Below are 18,959 nucleotides of genomic sequence, written 5' to 3'. Positions count from 1 at the left end.
CTGTTTCCCAATTACAGCTCCCTGGCTCTGCTCCAGGTGCCTTACTCCCACAGAAGTGTGGTGTATTTAGGAAGTAGTACTTCTCAAGTGTTTAAAGTGCAAGGGTTTAAAGAGAATCCCATATTGTTTAGAAGTTGGCCAAATTCTGGCTGAGGAGGGGATAAGCTTCCACTTGAATGGAGTGAAAGTAAAAGCTGCCCTGTTGAGAGACTCCCAAAGTGAAGACACGGAACCAGCTAGGGGATGGGAAAGGTCTGGGCTGACAGTGAAGTCACTGAACCTCCAGAACCTACTTCAGAACCTTTGGGATTCACCTCAGAACCTCTGGAGATCAGTCACTGCTCCACAGCTTTTCCTGGGGCTGCCCAAACTGTGTCTGGCCATCACAGCTGGTGGGTTGGCACTGGACCTCAGCTGAGCCAAGGCACTGGTTTCACCCACGCCATCACAGCCACAAATCTGTCAGGTCCTGTGGGCCATTAGCATTACTCCTCACACTCTCTTTCCCATGGGTTTCCTGCAGCACCACTGCACTTCCCCACCCCCAGTGGCGCCTTGCTGCTCATGGCTGAGGGTGCATTGTGCGGTGTGACGCTGGGTCCTGCAGTACCCCCAGCAGTCCTCCTGGGTGATCCACCACCTCCGACACGGGGCCGGGGCTCTACCCTGTCACACACCCTGCCAGGATGAGGATTTCACACGGGTCAAGCACACATCTGTGAGCTGGCTCGGTGCTGATTCCACCTTCTGGGCTGAGCCTTCAGTGTCAAGTGGCAGAGAGCCCCAGCAGAACCCAGAGCCCTCTTTTCGGGAAAAAGAAACTTGCTGCATGACACTTCTGCTAAATCAATTGTTCCTAAAAGCCATGTTCACCCTGCCTCTTCCTTGGTGGGGCCAGCCCTGGATTTTGGAAAGCACTGCATTAACCTACTTCATGTAGATTGCCTGATCCCTGTTCATGCACTACTCAAGGAAGGAAGTCAAATTACACACAGCAGTACTAAGCATGAAGACTCGTGAAACTAGAGCTTCTCCTAAAATATCAGTTCAGCGCTTTTGGATTAGGAGACCTGCCCTGAGATGTCCTGAAACTGGAAAAATGCCCCAAAACTCAAAGTTGATGTCCCATCACATGGGTTTAATGCCACCTCGTGGCATTGCAAGGCAAAGGTTTCACTCGTGGGATGTTTCCCAAGCAGCTTCCTTCTGACAGAGAAACGGTTTGGAGAAAGGATGAAGACAGACAGATGTCCACCTCTTCACTGCTGATTTGCAGTTCCACAGCACTGTTAATAAATGTTATAAGATTGTAAAACAGAGGGATTGCACATTTTTCTATAAGGATATGGATGTGGCCATCACAGAATATGCTGAGATGTCCTGACATGAAACTTTAGCCATAATTGCCTCATCATCCTGGGACCTAAAACAAACACTTCTACTGAATTCACAATTAGATTTTCAAATTTGGAGGAGCTCTTTCCTCCCTTGAAGAGCAACTTCCCTCTCCAGCCCAGTTGTCATTACATTGTGCTAAGGGTGTAATAAAGAGCTGAATTATCTCACCCTTCAAAAAGGAGAACAGAAATTACTAGGACTGGTACAAATATTTCAACCGAGAATTGGCTCTTTCACAAGAAAATTGTTCCTCCTCCCCTCTCACCACTCTAGCAGAGAGTGATTTGCCAGGTGCATTCACGGAGCTTTTGAGCCTTTCATGCAGCAAATGGCCCAGATTGCTTTTGTTTGCCCTCTGATCTGCAGGAAAGACACCAATTTACAACTGCCAGAACACATTCTTCGGCTGTTCTAATATAAAACTCTCATGTTCATTGATTGAATAATCACAGACCACGTACAAATTGTAGTGAAATGACTCCCTGTTCCTTGCTTTTTCCCCAAACCTCAGACACCCTCAGGCCATGACAGCATCATGTCAGGCCCTGCAGAAATGCTGGATCCTGAAGGTGGCATAGTTGGGACATGGCTACAGCTGAGCTAATTACTGTTAGGTTTCAGCTTGGCTGATTAACTTCTATGTAGCCCTGTAATAGCACAGGCATTTTGGTTTCAATTCTGGAACTATCTTGGACAGTGTTAATCCGGGGGAAAAACCTCTGCAAATCTGCAGCTCTGTCATGCAGTGAGACAGATGTCATTTCACTGTCTATATAAATGAAATTACTTTTGCAATGGTGTGTAACACAATCTCCAGTGTTCAGGTACTTTTCTGCATCTTTTTCACCAGACTGAACCCTCCAAATGTCTAAATACAGCTGTTTGTTAAGCTGTTCACTATCTGAAGAGTTTAGAGGGGCTATTACATTGATCTTTGTTTATATCACTCTCAAAAACCTATTTGACTGAAATTCTTCATTTTTGCTCTTTCCTTAAAATCTGCACATTTGAATCTGATCGCAGTATACAAATTGAGTGGAAAAATAGGAGAGATTTTCACACATACCCATCTGAAGAGGCTTTAAAGGCTGAAGTGGCAGAGGCAGCAAGTGAGCAATGTTCTGTGTAGCAATGAACCTCTTTTCCACGTGGACTTGTGAAAGTGGGAGCTGATATTTCCTGGCTAAGAGATATTTTCAGCAAATTTTCAGTTTTCCTAGGAGAATGCTGCTGTTGAATGTCTTGCTTAGATGCCATGGTCTCAGCCCCTTGGATCTCTTCAGAAGAGGGATCAACACCTTGAGTGAAACCGGAGCTGGTAACAACAACTCTTGTTCCCAGAGAATCCCAGGTTTGGCAGAACCACAAGTGTTACATCTGTGTTGAGTTTTGCTTAAATCACAGCAATCAAAGCAAACAAAATGCCTTTGTTGTATTCACCTTCATTTCCAGAGCCAGCAGAAGAGAAGGAAATGAGGAGCCATTTGGATTGAGGAGAAACACAACCCTCTGCAGGCTCTTCAGTGGAGGAAAAGGCATATATGGGAAATCATAGAATCCCAGAATGGTTTGGGTTGAAGGGACCTTAAAGCTCATCCCATTCCATGGGCAGGGACACCTTTCGCTATCCCAGGTGGCTCCAAGATCTCTCCAACCTGGTCTGAAACACTTCCAGGGATGGGGCAGCCACAGCTGCTCTGGGCAACCTGGGCCAGGGCCTTAGCACCATCACAGGCAGCGATGTGATAAGGACAGTGATAGGACAAGGCTTAAGAATGGCTTAAGGCCATTCCCCGTTATGAAAAGTCCCTCTCTAAACTGTTCTGAAATCCAGCTCAAGACTTGGCAATACAGAATAAAACATGCACAAATCCGCCTTCTCCTCTGTAGTGACTGACTCTTCGATGTGTAGTGGCATCCTAACTGGTGCAGGTGTGTTTAGGATGGTGTATTCCACCCAGCATCCAGCTGCCTGTTGGTGAAGGTGCAGGTCCCACTCCTGTCCTGCCTACCACCTCTGGGCAGGGGTTACAAACCACAGGCTCAGCAAAGTCAGATGGCTGTGTTCAGGTAACACAAGTCCCACTTCACACCAGTCAGCCTCTGCTGTGGTGTGTCTGTCAGCGATAAAAACACCTGGATGTCCTGCCATCCTATTTGGGAAAGAACAAAGCAGGCCAAGGTGTACTGCTGCTGAGAATCTCACCTCCCACCTCCCAATGCCCACCCAGGTTTTGGTTACACCTGTCCCTCAAATATAACCCTCTCCATGCCCTGTCTTCCTCTTCTGCTGCCACATTTGGGAAGGATGGGATCTACCTGAGGGGACTCTGCACTGCAGATCACCCAAGGAGCATCTCTTGCTGGGATCTGAGCTCTCTGTAGGGAGCTGATTATTCATGTTTTGTTTGCTGGCTCAATTTATTTTTAGTTGACAGAAACAGCTGTGAGGGGGAGAAAAATGAGGAACAGAAGCTGACAGCATGATTAACTTTTTAACTCAAATTGCTTCTCAATTAAAAGAATCTAAATATTCCCTATGCTCCTGGTGCCACTTTTCCATGTTGGCAGCTGCTCTGCTCACAGGAACATGACACAGTTTTGCAGATGGAAGCGGAGGTGGGGCTGCACAGGAAAAGGACTGTCCACAGCTGCTCCTCCCTCTGGGGTCACCTCACGGGACTGGGGGACAACACATGAGGTGAAATGCCCAGCATGGCCAGCACTGTGGAGTAGGCTCAGAGAAGCTATCAGGCTACTCAAGCTCAGCCTCCCCAACCATAAAATGAGATCTCTAGTGAGATTTTGAAGCTATTCCAACCCTTTGCAGGTGGAAGGGTGCGGGTGCAGAGGAGCATCCAGAAGTTCATGTTCTAACAATGAGAAGCGCTTGTAAAACCCTCAAACGAATCTCATACATGCTAGCAGGAAGAAACCTCAGCTCTGCTGGGATTGATGGTGTTTAGTCACAGTACAACACTGGGAAACTTTCCAGCCACCAGTAATTGGGGTGCAATCATTTCGTGTCCTACAAAACAAGAGCTCCTCTTCTCACTGCTTTTAGTCTTGTGAGTCTTAGGATTCACAAAAGTCTTCAGCTGAGCGAATTCAATATCTGCTTTTCCTTACATTGCTTTGCTTGCCTGCCAGCCTTTTCAATACACCTCCTTATCCTGCTCTGCCCTTTGCCTTGTGAGGTTTAGGGCTTTCCTCTGAATCCTGTATTCAGGCTTGAACTTTGACTCCCAATTGTTTGCCTAATTTCCCCTTGCCCCCACACAAGGCCAGGAACAGGGGTGTGCTGGGGAGGGATGGGGCAAGGTTGCAGCTCAGGACATCAGAAACAGACTCTGTCCAGGCAGCCCCTGGCTCCTTCCCCCAGCAGGAATCACAGCATGGTTTGGGCTGGAAAAGACCACAGCGGATCAAATTGTCCCACCTCCCTCAAGCAGGGTCACAGGACACAGGATTGTGTCCAGGTGGGTTTTGATTATCTCCACTGAGGGGGAGTCCACCCCCTCTCTGGGAAGTCTCTTCAGTGCTCAGTCACATTCACAGAAAAGTTCTTTCTCGTGTTCAGGTGGAATATCCTGTATTTTACTTTTTGCCTGTAGCCTCTTGTGCTGGGCCCCACGGAGCAGATCCTGGTCTTATGCTCTGACCTCTCCCTGCAGACACTCTCAGCTCTGTGTCCTCTCAAGGCTGAACAGCCCCAGCTCCCTCAGCCTTTCCTCATCAGGGAGATGCTCCAGTCCCTTCATCACCTTCCCTCTGTGGACCTGCTCCAGCAGGTCCAGAGGAAGCAGTGGAGATCCTGCAAGAGCTGGAACCCTCCTGCTCTGGAGCCAGGCTAAGAGAGCTGGGAGTGTTCAGCCTGAAGAGAAGGCTCCAGGGAGACCATAGAAGCCCCTTCTAGTATTTAAAGGGGCTTTAAGAGAACTGGAGAGGAACTTGGGACACAGGCCTGGAAAGAGAGGACGGCTTCACACTGATAGGGTTAGCGTATTAGTATCTTGGTTGTCAGGGAGGTTATTGGCTTGGCTTGTCTGGCACAGGTTGCCCAGAACAGCTGTGTCTGCCCCACCTCTGAAAGTGTTCAAGTGCAGGTTGGACAGGGCTGGATTGGAAGAACCTGGGATAGTGGAAACCGTCCCTACCCATGGCAGGGAGTGGAACCAGATGGTCCTTCAGGTCCCTTTCATTCTATGATTCTATACCCACTCCAGGAGCTTCACGTCCATCCTGTCCTGAGGAGGCCAGAACAGCATTCCAGATGAGCCTCACCAGAGCTGAAGAGATGGGCAGAAGGCTGTCCCTGACCTGCTGGCAATGCCCTTCCCACCCCAGGATCCCCCACCTTGGCCCCAGGACACAGGGCTGGTCAAGGACAGTTGTGACCCCCAGAGCCTTCTCTGCAGAGCTGCTGTCCAGGAGGTCACCCCCAGCCCAGGCTGGGACACGCGATGACCCCCACGATGCTTTAACTCCAGCACGGACACCCTCAGGCGCTGAATGTTCAAGGCAGAAATCATCAGGCAGCAATAAGCCCCCACTGCTTCCCTCAACAGCACCCTCGGCCAGGCAGCCTCAGCTAAGCATAGGTGACTGTGAGCGACAAAGCACTAGCAAGGACGGCTGCTGCCGGCTGGGGCCGAGAGAGGAGAAGACACTCCCGGCCCCCGGGGGAGCCGGGACGCCGCTGTACCCCACACCCGCCGCCCCGGGATAACGAGACCGCAGGAACATGGCGGCTGCACCGTGAGGGAAAGCGCTGCGCCCTCCCTTCACTGTACCGCCCCACACGGCAGGGGGAGCCGTGCCGACCGCGCATGCGCTGCTGCGCCACAGGTTTGAACCGCCAACTGCCTCAATTCGAATTCGCATCCTCGCCGACCAATGACAGCACGCGGGGCGGGTACGACAACACCCTCATCGGCCTCCTGGCCAATGGCCGAGCCTGCTGTGTTTAAAACAAGTGCGCGCGGGCGGTGGGCGGGGCAGTGGCGCGGAGGGCGGGCCTGGAGGGCGGGGCTCCCGCTGCTCCCGGCGCCCACTGGGCGCGCCCGCGCTGCGAGCGGGGCGTGTCGTGTCGTGTCAGCCCCGTGGTCCCCGCCCGCCCCCGCGCTCCGGTCCCTCCTACGGCCGTGCCGCTCTCTCGGAGCCGGGCAGGGCGCTGTGTCCGTCCGCGCAGTTCCCGCGGGCGCGCCGCGATGAAGACGGGCGGTGAGTGCGGATGTGCCCGTGGGCTCCGCGGGTGCTGCTGTTTGCCGGGTCCTCCTGCGCTGAGGGGCGGCTCCAGAGCGGGCTCTGCCTGCCGGGCGCCTCCTGAGGAGGTCTGAGGGCGGGGGTTAACGGGATATCCCGAGCCAGGGCTGAGGGATCGCCGGGGCCGACAGCCGGTGGGGGGGGGCCGGGCCGACGGCTGCGCGCCCAAATTCAAACGCGGCGGGGGCGGTGCGGCCCGGCCCGGCCCGGCGGGGGCTCGGGACCGGCTCTGTCCGTGCGCTGCTCCCCGCCGGGGCCGTGCCTCAGCCCTTCTGTGACCACGGGGCCCGTGGCTGGTGGCTGTGCCTGAGCGCGCCTGGCCTCAAAGCCAAGGGGTCAAGATGTGTATTGCGCGTGGGATAACATCTGGGGCGTCTGTGAGTTTGCAAGGTGCGCAGGACTGTGCAGGAAACCCCATTCAAGAGTAAGAGAAGGTGTTTCTTACTGTAAGGGTGGCTGAACGATGGTACTTGATTGTCCAGAGCGATTGTGGGATCCACATCCTTGGAGTTGCTCAAACCCACCTGGATGTGGTCCTGCCCCACTTGGCCGGACGGTTGAACTGGGTGACCCCCAGAGTTCTCTTGCAGCCTAAACCGCTCTGGTTTTGTGAAGCAACGCATTGCAAATGAACCTGTGCCACTTCCTGTCTGTAGAAATGGAGTTTTCACTGAGTTGCTCATGTACCCCCTGGTCCCTATTTGGCTGCTCATATAGGCTGAACTGGCATCCCAGTTTGGGTGTCCATTTCATTTTCATGGCAGTAATACTGCTGAGGATAGTACATTTTGTATACATAAACATGTATGTATGTGTGTGTGCATATATAAAAATATTGCATTGAAATAATACTCCAGAAGATATAGGCAATGGATCTTCCATTAGCACCCCTGGCAGCAACTGCTTGGGAAGATAGGCTTGAGTAGGTTTGGTTGTCTTCTTAATATCTCTGGTTGTGTTCCAGGGACTGCTGTCAGTTGAGAAGGAAAAGCTGGGGCATGGGGGAGGTAGATGAAGTGACAGTAGTGACAGTTAAACTATTTGTTACTACTGAACAGGGACAGCTGAACTGTTTGTCACTACTAAGCATGGTCACAGGAGTCAGGGCTCAGAGGGGCTCTTGGTGAAGAGCACTTAAGCTTGAGCCACTCCTTCTGACTCTCCTGGCTTCATTAACCAATTTGAGCAAGTCCTTTCTGTTCTGTGCTTTAGTCTTGTGGCATTATAAAGCATGAGCTGTATATTCCTGATTAATGTGTTTGCAGTGTCCTGTGCTGCAGTGAAGAGGTGCAAGTGAACACCTGTGTACATGTGTACTACTATGTAGTACCTTTTTTCCTTACTCTGTTTTGTCACTAATTGAGGTGTCCTGTGTTTTTCTTTTCCAGTGGTTCACTGTAGATGTTCCAGATGCTTTTCTTTCCCTTCAAAGCGAAGGATAATAAAACGGCCTCGAGTCCTGACGTTCTTGAACCTCCCCGAGGATGTTCTGTTTCACATCCTGAAGGGCCTCCCTGCTGCAGACATCCTCTCAGTCAGAGCTGTAAGTGCTGCAGCTTCCCCTCTGCCGGGCTCAGTGCTCAGCTCTGCCTCCAGGAGCATGGACTGCACACAGAACAGGCTTCTCATGTCACAGAGCCTGAAGAAACCCAAAGAGTGCCTGCAGGGTTGAGATTTTTGCTATCCCAGGGACAATTTCACTTCTTACTGCTCAAGTTAAGAGTAGCAGCAATATTTGACTGCTTTCTGTATCTTTTCTGTGGAAATTGTCCTGCCAGATTACTGTGGCTGAACAAATGGGTTTGGTTTAGCATCTCTTGCCTTACTGCTTATCAGGCAGGCACCAAGTTAAACATAATTTGGGATTAATTAGTTACTTCTCTAAAATAAGATTGCAAAGACCTGTTTTTCTGTTGGTCCTTTTATTTTGGTAATCATTGTTTTGGGTTCCCTCCATACAGGTGCACTCACATCTTAAATACCTTGTGGATAATCATTCCAGTGTTTGGGCACATGCAAGTTTTCAAGACCTGTGGCCATCTCCAAACCATCTGAGGATGTTTGAAAGGTAAGTTTTAAACATCAAATTTGTCTGGCCTTTTAGAAGAGGATGTTTGAAGGAAGATTAACTGTTCTAATCAGTCCTCAGTGTAATTGGGGGATCTGAGTTGTACAAAGAGGGGAAATACTTGCTTTGGCAATGAAAAAAGGGTTGATTTCAGGTCTAAGCTGCTGCTGGTCACTGCTGTCTCTTTAACCAAAGCAGGCCCTATTGCATATACCAAAGTTATTTCTTTTCACAGGCATTAGTGTTCCAGATTGGAACTTAACACATTCCCTAAAACCTCTTTCTGGTGCTCCCATGTGAATGAAAAAGTGAGGTCAGGGGCTCCAGAGAATAATCCTGTTTCTAAGTCTAAGTTGGCTTGGTCACTTCTTGTGCAAACCAGTGTATTGAAAAACAGGTGAATTTCAGTAACAAAGTTTGAAAAGGTAAGAATAAATCTGCTTCAAAATGATGGTGAACATCTTTTTATCCATCTGATTTGAAGGGGATCCACTGGTGTCAGAGATTTCTTTAACACTTTTAAATGCCATGATAATAGTTTCTAATAATAGTGTCACTTCTTTTTAAGGCAGACCAGTATGTGCACATCAGTTTGGGAGGGAGGAACACAAGGGCTTGATGTTTTGATGCATGTCCTTGAGGGCACAAGGACCAAACTGTGGATTCTGGTGCTAGGAAGGATTTTAACCCCCAGTGCCTTGTCTGTTTGCCCTTCAGGGCTGCTGAAAGTGGTAACTTTGAAGCTGCTGTGAAGCTGAGCTTGGCGTACCTGTACAACGAAGGCTGTAAGTGTGGGAGCTTGTCCTGGGATTTTGGGGAACGTGGCATAGCACAAGGAAGTTTTACATTGCTCTGCTTAGGCACTGGCCACAAAGCTGCCACGTGTTCAGTGATGGTGCAGGATACAGCCTGGGAATTCAGGGTTAGGAGTTATCCTCTGCAAACTTGTGATAAATGTATCAAAAGGGCCTGACAAGTGACAGGAGGAGCCTCCTGACACAAGGTCCTGGCAAGGCAGTTGGTATTTCAGAATGAACCCCCCAGCTTAGGTTATGTGTTCCTAAAGCCTGACTGTAGTAAGACTTTTCTTCTTTAGCAACCTTCTTGATTTCTAAGGCTCTAAATTACAGAGGCAGTTCAGCCTTTTTCTGATGGTTTAGTCTTGTCTGTCTTGGCCTGACTGAATGCCAGGCAGGCATTGTGAACAAACTCCACTTGATTCCTGGCTTTCTCTCTGGTTCAGTGTCCATCACGGGCCACGGGCGTGCAGAAGTGAATGGAATAAAGGCATCTCACTACTTCAGCTTGGCAGAGCACCTGAATGTGTGTGCAGTCCCCTTTATCTGGCTGTTCATCCGTCCTCCCTGGTCCTTCTCTGGAAGCTGCTGTAAAGCTGTGGTCTATGAGAGTCTCAAGGCAGAGTGCCAGCTTGACAAGGTCGGGTTTCTTTCTGCCCTTGGCTTTACCCTATGTCAGTAACTGCGTCTCATTATTTTGGAAAGAATACTTTTGTTTCCCCAAGGAGCCTCCTGTGCTTTTGCAGCTTCAATGACTGTGGCTCAGTCATTTACTGACTTTATTGCAAAACTGCACATGATAGATCATGGGTGCTGGAGGCCTGTACTGTCTCTTCAGAGAGGTTCAGTGCTAACTTAGGGATAACAAAACATAGAGAAAAGCAAGGGGGAAGAATGATTGAAAGATAAACCAAAACTGTAGTCTGAAATTACTAGCAAGAATTGCTGTGGTTTAACAATGCTTTATTTTGATGCTTTCTTCAGGCTCAGAAAGGATCTATTCTCCACAGCTTGGCTAAGGTTTTGAATTTCTTTGAGGTGAGCAGTATTTCTGATAGGTTTGGATTTGGGTTTTTTTCTGGTGATGCTAATGCTGTTTACCTTGATTAAAAACATAAATCAGCCAGATGCTCTTTTACTCCTCAAGGGTCCCAGGAGTTTCTGTTCTCATGAGTTTAATTTACTGGTTGTTTAAAGGAACATTATTAACTTACTTTATTGAATTGTACAAATGGTGAAATTAATTTTGGCTGAATCACGGGCTTGAAGTATGTTCAGGTCTCAAAGGAAGCCTTCCAGTTGTAATGCCTAGCAAAACAAAAAATAAAAAGCCTTCAGTGGCAAGCAAGCCAAAAAGCATTTGTCTGGCTGAGAAAAAGCACTAACTGCTCTCAGAGGCTGCATCTGCAAATGGCAGCACTGAGTGGATGGGGAAGCTTTCCTCAGAGGCTGAAGGGCATTCCCAAGGGATGGATTCTGCTCTGTAGCTTTAGCACAGTGTTCTGTAGCTTCTGAAGTGTTGGGGCATCCACTTGTCTGGACAGAAGGAATACCAATATATGCCTTTGGTTTTTAGGATGAAGGAAAAAAGAAAGAATCCCTTGAAATGCTTGAAGAATCATCAAAACAGGGTTGTTTAATCAGCTCCTACCTCCTTTGGGAAAACGACAGAAAAGCTGCTGTAAGTAGTCATTTTTTGTCTCCAGACAACTTTTACACTAACTTCTGGATCTCTGTTATGTGCAAGGAATGTCCTCAGAAAGCAATTGCTGTTCCTCAGAGCTTACCTTCTTCATAAACAAGGAGGGTGCTAAGAACTCTCTGAAATGAGCTCTGGTGCCTGCCTGGGTGTTTGAAATGAGGCTAGGAGCAGTTGTAGCCAAGGTGCCATAGAAGTTGATTTACTCCAACTCTGCTGAAGGCCTGGGCACTGCTGGCCAGTGATCCCAGGGTTCTGGGGAGCAGGAGCAGGAGGCTTCTGCCTTGTCATTAATAAATCTGCCAAACCTGTCCCTGTGGAATCATGAGCGAATGCTCTCATTTCCTGTGAGACCTTGGGCAAGAACTGAAAAAAGGTTCTTAAAAACAGTTCTGTTATGACAAGAAACAGACTTGTTGCTGAAATAATAGATGTACCTCCAGGCAGTGTTTTTCTCTAGATACTGGTGCTACAATTCTTCTGTTTGTTGTGTAAAGGCTGTGGGTTTTTACATCTGTTTGTGTTCCTCTCTAGATGTCAGATCCTGGCAGATACCTTCAAAGTCTCAGGAAGCTACGAGACTACGCAGCTAAGGGCTGCTGGGAAGCACAGGTAAGACTGAGCTTTCCCAGTATTGCAGTCTTTATTTGGTCCTTTCTGTGCTGCCATTGTAGGTTTAAATTTCTCTTTTTAAAGGCAGGATCAGCATTGCTGAGTAATGTTTTTATGTGCACGTCTGTATCTACTCTGCAGACTCTCTTCTTTGGGAAATTGCAGCACACCAGTGGCAGAATGGAGTAAAGATGCATCTTTTGATGGACTTAAAGGACTGGCCCCAAATAATCTGTGTGCTCAACATTTAAACCAAACTAAGAACTACTGCTTCAAGTAGTTTGCTATGTTCAGTGTTTTCAGCAGGAAAAATAGAGGACTATCCTCTGCTGCCTTAGTTTGCATTTGGTAAAATAAGCATACTTTCTTTTGTGTTCTCTCTACTACAGATAGCTTTAGCCAAAGCTTGTGGGAATGGAAACCAACTAGGACTAGAAGCAAAATCTTCCAGGGAAATGGTTTCTCAAATCTTTCAAGCTTCCCTTCCTATCAGCAAGCAAAGCATCTTCACTGTGCAGAAAGGAATGAATGAAATAATGAGGTAGGAACTTGGATCCAGGAGTGAGGCCCCACAGCAGAAACTGTTCCCTATTTCCCAGTACATCTCTACAATCCTTCTACAATTTCTCTAGGCCACCTGTGCCAGGGCCTCATGACCCTCACAGGGAAGAATTTCTTCCCAATATCCCATCTAGCCCTGCCATCTGTCAGTGTGAAGCCATTCTCCCTTGTCCTGTCACTTCAGGCCTTGTCCAAAGTCCCTATTGACTCCCTTTTCCTGAATAAACACTTGCAGCAGTGTCACCTGTATTAAGCTACCTCTTAATCCTTATGGATGAGTTCTGTATCCTTCCCTATGCAGACCTCAATACATTCCAGTTGCTCTCTCACATGTAGGGCAGCTCCACCACTTCCCCTTGCTGGTATTGCTTTCCTAAAAAAGTGCATTACCATCCATGGCAGCATTCCAGCCACATGGGTGTCCCAGTGTGGCTCTGTAATGGCAATGGGATCATGGTCCTGTGACCACACACACATCTCCAACTCCTCCTGTTTATTCCCGAGGTGTGTTGGTGTGCAGGGAGGGGATGGAGCAGGCAGGTTTTCCAGGAGGGCTGCAGGAGGATCCACCGAAGCCACAACCCCACGTGAGAGTTGGCTCTTCTCTTGGGAGGCATCTCAGGAACACTTGTCACTGCTCTGCTTGGCCTGGCTCATTCTCCAGTTGGATGTCATGGTGTGGGACACCACTTTCCAAGTTCTTAAGTCTCTCTTCCTGTTCCAGGTATATCCTGGTGGATTGGCTGGTGGAAGTGGCTACCATGAAGGACTTTTCTAGCCTGTGCCTTCACATGACAGTGGGATGTGTGGACCGTTACTTGACGCTGAGACCTGTACCTCGTGCTCGGCTCCAGCTTTTGGGAATAGCCTGCATGGTCATTTGCACACGGTGAGGATTCTGGCTGGTGAGCAGAGGTGGTCATTATGATCTTCCAAATTCTTTCCTGCAGCTCAAACTTCTTCCCAAACCCTGTCCCTTGCTTGTAATACTGGAAAGGCTCTTTGAATTTCCTCTACTTTGACTGCTGTTTTACTGTGTTTACATACAAACACAGACTCTGTAAATGAGGCAAAAAAGGTAATTCCTTAAAGGCTTTTTTCTTTTTTAAACACATGATCATGGTTGTGGATTGCTATAAATGCATTCCATCAGCAACTGGAGTCTTTGACACCATGAGAAAGCTGGAAAGGAAGAAGAGCAGCAGTGTTCCATAGTTGAGCTTTGTACACTCAGATGAACTGCATGGTGTGGTGGAACATTATCCTTCTCTGTTAATTGCCTTAATATCTTGCATCTTAACCAAGGAGAGGCTTCATAGATGAAGAATTAGGATCAGAGAATCACAGATTGGATTGGGTTAGAAGGGACCTTAAAGATTGTGTCATTCCACCCCCTGCCATGGGCAGGGACACCTTCCACTATCCCAGGATGCTTCCAAGCCCCTCTAACCTGGCCTTGGACACTTCCAGGGATCCAGTGGCAGCCACAGTGTCTCTGGGCAATCTGTGCCAGGGCCTCACCACTCACACAGCCAAGAATTTCTTCTGTATTAGTAGGAACATTCCAAATTAGGAATGTTGTAGTAGGTGGTTCCATCTTCCAGGTGAAATAAACAGCTGCAATTCTTTCTTTGCTGGTCTACCTGGGAAATACCTTGGGAAGTTGTTTGACTCTGGTCACTGTGGGTGCAGTTATCTGCTCTAAGTGCACAAATTCCCTTTCTGCTGGGGCTAACTTATTTAACATTACAGTTTCATCAGCAAAGAGATGCTGACGATTCGGGAAGCTGTGTGGCTGACAGACAACTCCTACAAATATGAAGAGTTGGTCAGAATGATGGGCGAGATCATTTCTGCCTTAGAAGGAAAGATAAGGGTGAGTTTGGAAAGTGGATGGAATATTCCCCCCCTTGGGCTGCTGCTCAAGTCAGGCTGTAGCAGTTCCTATCTAATGAGTTGGGGGTTTAGGTCAGTGTTCTCAATCAACTGTGGAGCCTGTGCATGTCTCAGAGCATGCAGATACAGAACCCTCTGCCTTCTGTTGAGATTAAAACTTCAGTTTTAAGAGGCCATTTATTCTATCACTGGAGAATGCATCAATGTCAGTGTAGTAATTAAACAAAAAAGCCCCAGACAAATAAAACCCAGCACCTGGAAACAGCTGTTCTAAACACTTTGTGCTGGTCTTGTATTTCCAACCTCTGTTCTCCTTTCTGCATTAGATACCCACCATTTTGGACTACAAAGAAGTTCTGTCAAGCATTGTCTCGCTGGAGAGAAGAACTCTTCACCTTTACAGCTTCATCTGTGAGCTGTCCCTCCTGAACACGAGCCTCAGCATGTATTCCCCAGCCCGGCTGGCTGCTGCTGCACTGCTGCTGGCCAAGATCCTGCATGGGCAAGGTAACCCATCTTACCTCAAGCACAGACTGCTAGTCTGCCTTCTCTTTCTAGGGAGACTTTTTGGGGGTTTTTGGGTGCTAGTTTGTCTTTAGGCAAGATGTCCCAATCACTTGGCTGGGGGAGGTGGAGAGAAGGGTGGAGAAGAGGGGGACAGGTATAAGAAGTCAGAATGAAGAGCTGAGTTCAGTCTATTTGGTTGTATTCGACAACCCAGATGAGGAGAGGCTGGGAGAATTGGGATTGTTCAGCCTGGAGAAGAAAAGCTTCAGGGTGACCTAACTGTGGCCTTCCAGTACCTGAATGGAGCTGACAAGGGACATGGACAGAGTTTATTTACCAGGGCCTAGAGAGACAGGAAATGGCTTCCCACTGCCAGAGGACAGGGTTAGATGGGATATTGGGATGGAATTTTTTTCTTGTGAGAGTGGGCAGGCCCTGGCACAGGGTGCCCAGAGAAGCTGTGGTTGCCTCTGGATCCCTGAAGGTGTCCACAGCCAGGTTGGATAAGGTTTGGAGCAAGCTGGGATAGTGGACAGTGTCCCTGTCCAAGGCAGGGTGTGGGATGAAATGGGCTTTGAAGTCCCTTCCAACCCAAAACCATTCCATGATTCTGTGATTCTATTTTACCTCTTAATAGCAGTGATGAACTAGAGCATTAGCATCAGACTATGCAAGCTTTGGATTTAAATGAGACTGAAGATTTCTACTGTTAGGCTTAACATTAGTTTGGTAGATAAACCTATCCTTAAAGCCAGCTGTGAACTTGAACGAACTGTGGACACATATAAGCTTGCAAATATCATGATCCTTATCTTATTTAAAAAAAAAAAAAAAAAAAAAAGCTGACTCACTACAGAACTACTACACTTCATGAATATGTAATTCAATATATTAATATGTACTCTCTTCTCCAGCACACCCCTGGACCAGCCAGCTGTCTGAGTGCACTGGTTTCTCTCAAGAAGACCTCTTGCCCTGTGTGCTGATCCTCCACCAAAAGTGGTAATGGTTTTGGGACTCTTTGAGGGGACACATGAGTACTTAGATTGCAGCCCTTCCCAGTGAAGTAAGGGCCTTTGGTTAGCTGCCTTGCTCTCCTGCCACAAGGCACTAAGGTCCAGTTCAAGGACAACTGTTGTTTCTGCCAGCTGGTCTGGCCCTGGGTCACAGAAAACAGGGACAGAAAAAGAATTAGATGCTCACGTGCTTAGAAGCCACCAGGTGTCCCAGTGAAGTCGCTGAAACACCAGCTTCCTTAGCACAGCGCTGAGCAACAGGGGAAAATTACCTGACTTGGCAGGTTTTCTTAATACTGTTTCATAGAATCAATCTTTCTTTCCAGCTTCCATGATGATGTCCCAAAGGATTACAGGCAGGTGTCCCTCATGGCAGTAAAACAGCGTTTTGAAGATGAGCGCTATGAGGAAATCGGCAAAGAACAGGTGGGTGAGCTGTGGCTGCATCTGCTGCTGGCTGACACCCAGAGCAGAGCTGCTGTCCCATGGCAGGCTGTGTGAATAAAGTGAGAGTTTAAAAATTGAATTGCAGGGACTCTTAACTGATGTTTGAGTGCCTGTGGGAAGAACTCACTGGGACAGATTTCTCCTAGAAAGTAGTGTCCCACTGGCTATTTAGTTCTCATAAGAATCTCATGGTCTAATTCTTACAGGTGCTTTGATTTTTTTAAACCTATTCATTCATTTATTTATTTATTTAATATTTTAGGTTATGAGTTACAGCCAGCTCTGCTCATTGTTGGGTGTGAAACAGAAGGACCCAGAGCCGAGTCCCTTGCACAGGAACGTAGTGGAAATTCAGACTTTCCTCAGCTCTCCCTCTGGAAAGAGAGCTAAAAGGTGAGTATAACTCATGGCTGTCAGCAGCTCTGAAGATCAGCCAGAGCCTTTCCTCCTCTCTGGTACCCCAAGTTTTCACTCCTAAATACAATCCATTTTCCTGTCACCACCTGACACACCTACTAAAAGAGCTGGAAAAGACTTGGTTTTTAACATGTGATTTCTGGGGGTGTTTTGCTACAGGAGGAGGGAAGACAGCATTCAGGATGACAGAGGCAGCTTTGTGACTACACCCACAGCAGAGTTGTCCTCCCAGGAAGAAAGTCTGCTGGACAACTTCCTTGACTGGAGTTTAGATTCCTGCTCTGGTTATGAAGGTGATCAGGAAAGCGAAGGCGAGCGAGAGGGAGATGGTGAGCAGTTTATTCTTATAAAAAGCAGCCAAGAAGATTAAACCTCTATTTTCATTTTTGCTTAAAACTGTTTCTCAGGCACCAGATGCCTAAACTTTCAGCTGAAGACCAGGTGGAAAAACTCTTCCCCTCCCCCTGTGGTTATAATTGTTAAACTCTCTCAGAGGTATCTATCTGTTCTTTCTCTGCACTGCTTCAGAACATGATGAGGGGTTTTGTGTTTGCTCAGTGATTGAAAGTCAGGCTGTTTTCAGTGCACCAAATGTGATGAATAAGCCACTGTCTTAGAAACACTTATTAGCTGTTGGGTTTTGCTGACCCTGGGCGTGGCTGCTCATTTGCTAACAGCTCTTAGTACCTGTTCAAATAGTCTGAGGGAAGAAAAGATGCTGTGTGAATAGAGGGTGAACTCAGTGCCCTGCCTTCCAGGTGTAAGCAGACAGAAGGCTGACTCTTGCTTGGCTTTTTACTATTTTACTCTGTGCTGAGTGCCTGCTTGGTTCTGGATGGGGACAAACTAAGGTTTCTCTTTTCCCATCCTGCAGTGACCAGCCCCAGTGGGATCCTGGATGTGACGGTGCTGTACCTGGACCCTGCGGAGCACTGTGGCCAGGACTCCAGTGATGAGGACAGTCTGCCTGGGGAGTGGGATGGCTCTGGGGCACTCCACAGGGAGGGGGAGCTGCCAGGGGCATATCTCACCCCAAGGAATCCCAACCCAGAGGGGAGCTCAGGCTACTCTTCTGTCAACACTGCCAGTCCTACATCTTCTGTTGAAGGCAGCCCTGGAGCTCCTCCCAAACCTACCTCAGCACTGCCCCACGGCAATTCCGTGAACGGGGAGCCCTGCCAGCCCCATTACCTGCACAGGAGGCAAGTCAAAAGAAAAAACATGGCAGAACACACTGAAGAAAGGCTGAACTTGGCCTTCTTAAGCCTCTGATTTCTTAATGCTTTTAACTTTACCAGGATTTCTAGAAACTGTATTTCTGTTGCAGTCATACAGGGATGATAGTGAATAATTGTAAATACCTCCAAAATACCTTCTCTTGAACCTTGTTTATCTTGTACAGCTGGGCTATTTCCTCCATTCACAGCTGCCTTTTTATGTATCCCCTATTGACTGATTCTCTGCTAAGGTTCTGCTCTCTCTGTGAAATTCATAGCCCAGTTTTATCATCCCTATTAGTGAAAATAGAACTGTCCTGTCCCTTGCTTTCTCTGAGGCCTGGCACTATGAATGAAATGAATTTACATTGGTTCTCAAGTTTCTGAATGTAACACTATGCTTGAATCTTCCACTTGAAAGACCTATTTTGAGGTTGTGCTGCCTTTTTACTCTGTCCAGGTCTCTCTCAGCTCCCCTCTTCTTGTCTATGGCATTTGCTGCACTGACACAAGGTTTTTATTAAAAACCCCAGAGGTAAATGAAGGCTCACTGCAGGTCTGAGCTGCTCTCTCACCTACCTCTCACATGGTTTAAACTCCATTTGTCTCTTCTCTTGTTGCCATGTTTTCCTTACCTGAAAAATCCTTCTGTGCCTTAACACATAGGAATTGGAATACCAAGGTACAACACTTCAAAAAGATGTCACTGAAGCTAACACTGGAACTGGACTCCAGGACTGTTTAGAATTTATTGTGGCATTGGCAACTGTTCAGCTACACACAGTGTAGTGAGTGTTTATTGACTGTTTTTTTTATAAAATTGTTTTGTTAGTAGAGATGGATCCTGGTTTTCCTTTCCCTCATTCCCTGGCCTGAGGCCTGGAGAACTGCTGGGATGAGGTCAGGGTTTAGCTCTGAGCTGAGTTTTCTGATGGTTAGGTTGCAGTGGCGCTGCCTGAAGGCTATTTACACAAATCTCACAAGGAGCTCAGGGCTCAAATCACCCTCACAACCCTACAGCAGCTCCAGAAAGGCCTTGAATCTGCCAAATAAAGAACA

The 18,959-nt window shown here is 47.9% G+C and overlaps 1 protein-coding gene across 2 annotated transcripts; it reads left to right on the top strand.

Moving 5' to 3' along the window:
* Positions 1–6,428: 6,428 nt before the first annotated feature.
* CCNF (cyclin F) lies at positions 6,429–18,736 on the top strand. 2 transcript variants are annotated; one of them, XM_041462436.1, is made up of 18 exons: positions 6,429–6,621; positions 8,052–8,206; positions 8,625–8,731; positions 9,449–9,516; positions 9,975–10,168; positions 10,513–10,566; positions 11,105–11,209; positions 11,762–11,839; positions 12,229–12,380; positions 13,125–13,289; positions 14,153–14,276; positions 14,623–14,803; positions 15,718–15,805; positions 16,146–16,245; positions 16,529–16,659; positions 16,843–17,012; positions 17,091–17,178; positions 17,558–17,783. In XM_041462436.1, the coding sequence occupies exons 1-18, from the start codon at positions 6,609–6,611 to the stop codon at positions 17,634–17,636; spliced, it is 2,052 nt and encodes a 683-aa protein (XP_041318370.1). In that variant the 5' UTR covers positions 6,429–6,608; the 3' UTR covers positions 17,637–17,783. The 2 variants fall into 2 exon arrangements, with proteins under 2 accessions (XP_041318370.1, XP_041318369.1); XM_041462435.1 differs by lacking the exon at positions 17,091–17,178 and having other exon boundaries at positions 17,558–18,736.
* Positions 18,737–18,959: the final 223 nt, after the last annotated feature.

This window comes from Pyrgilauda ruficollis, unplaced genomic scaffold (genome assembly GCF_017590135.1).
Source record: "Pyrgilauda ruficollis isolate IOZ18807 unplaced genomic scaffold, ASM1759013v1 scaffold16, whole genome shotgun sequence".
Lineage (NCBI taxonomy): Eukaryota > Metazoa > Chordata > Aves > Passeriformes > Passeridae > Pyrgilauda > Pyrgilauda ruficollis.
The sequence above is the reverse complement of the archived record's forward strand: the minus strand, read 5'-3'. Positions and strand labels throughout refer to the sequence as shown.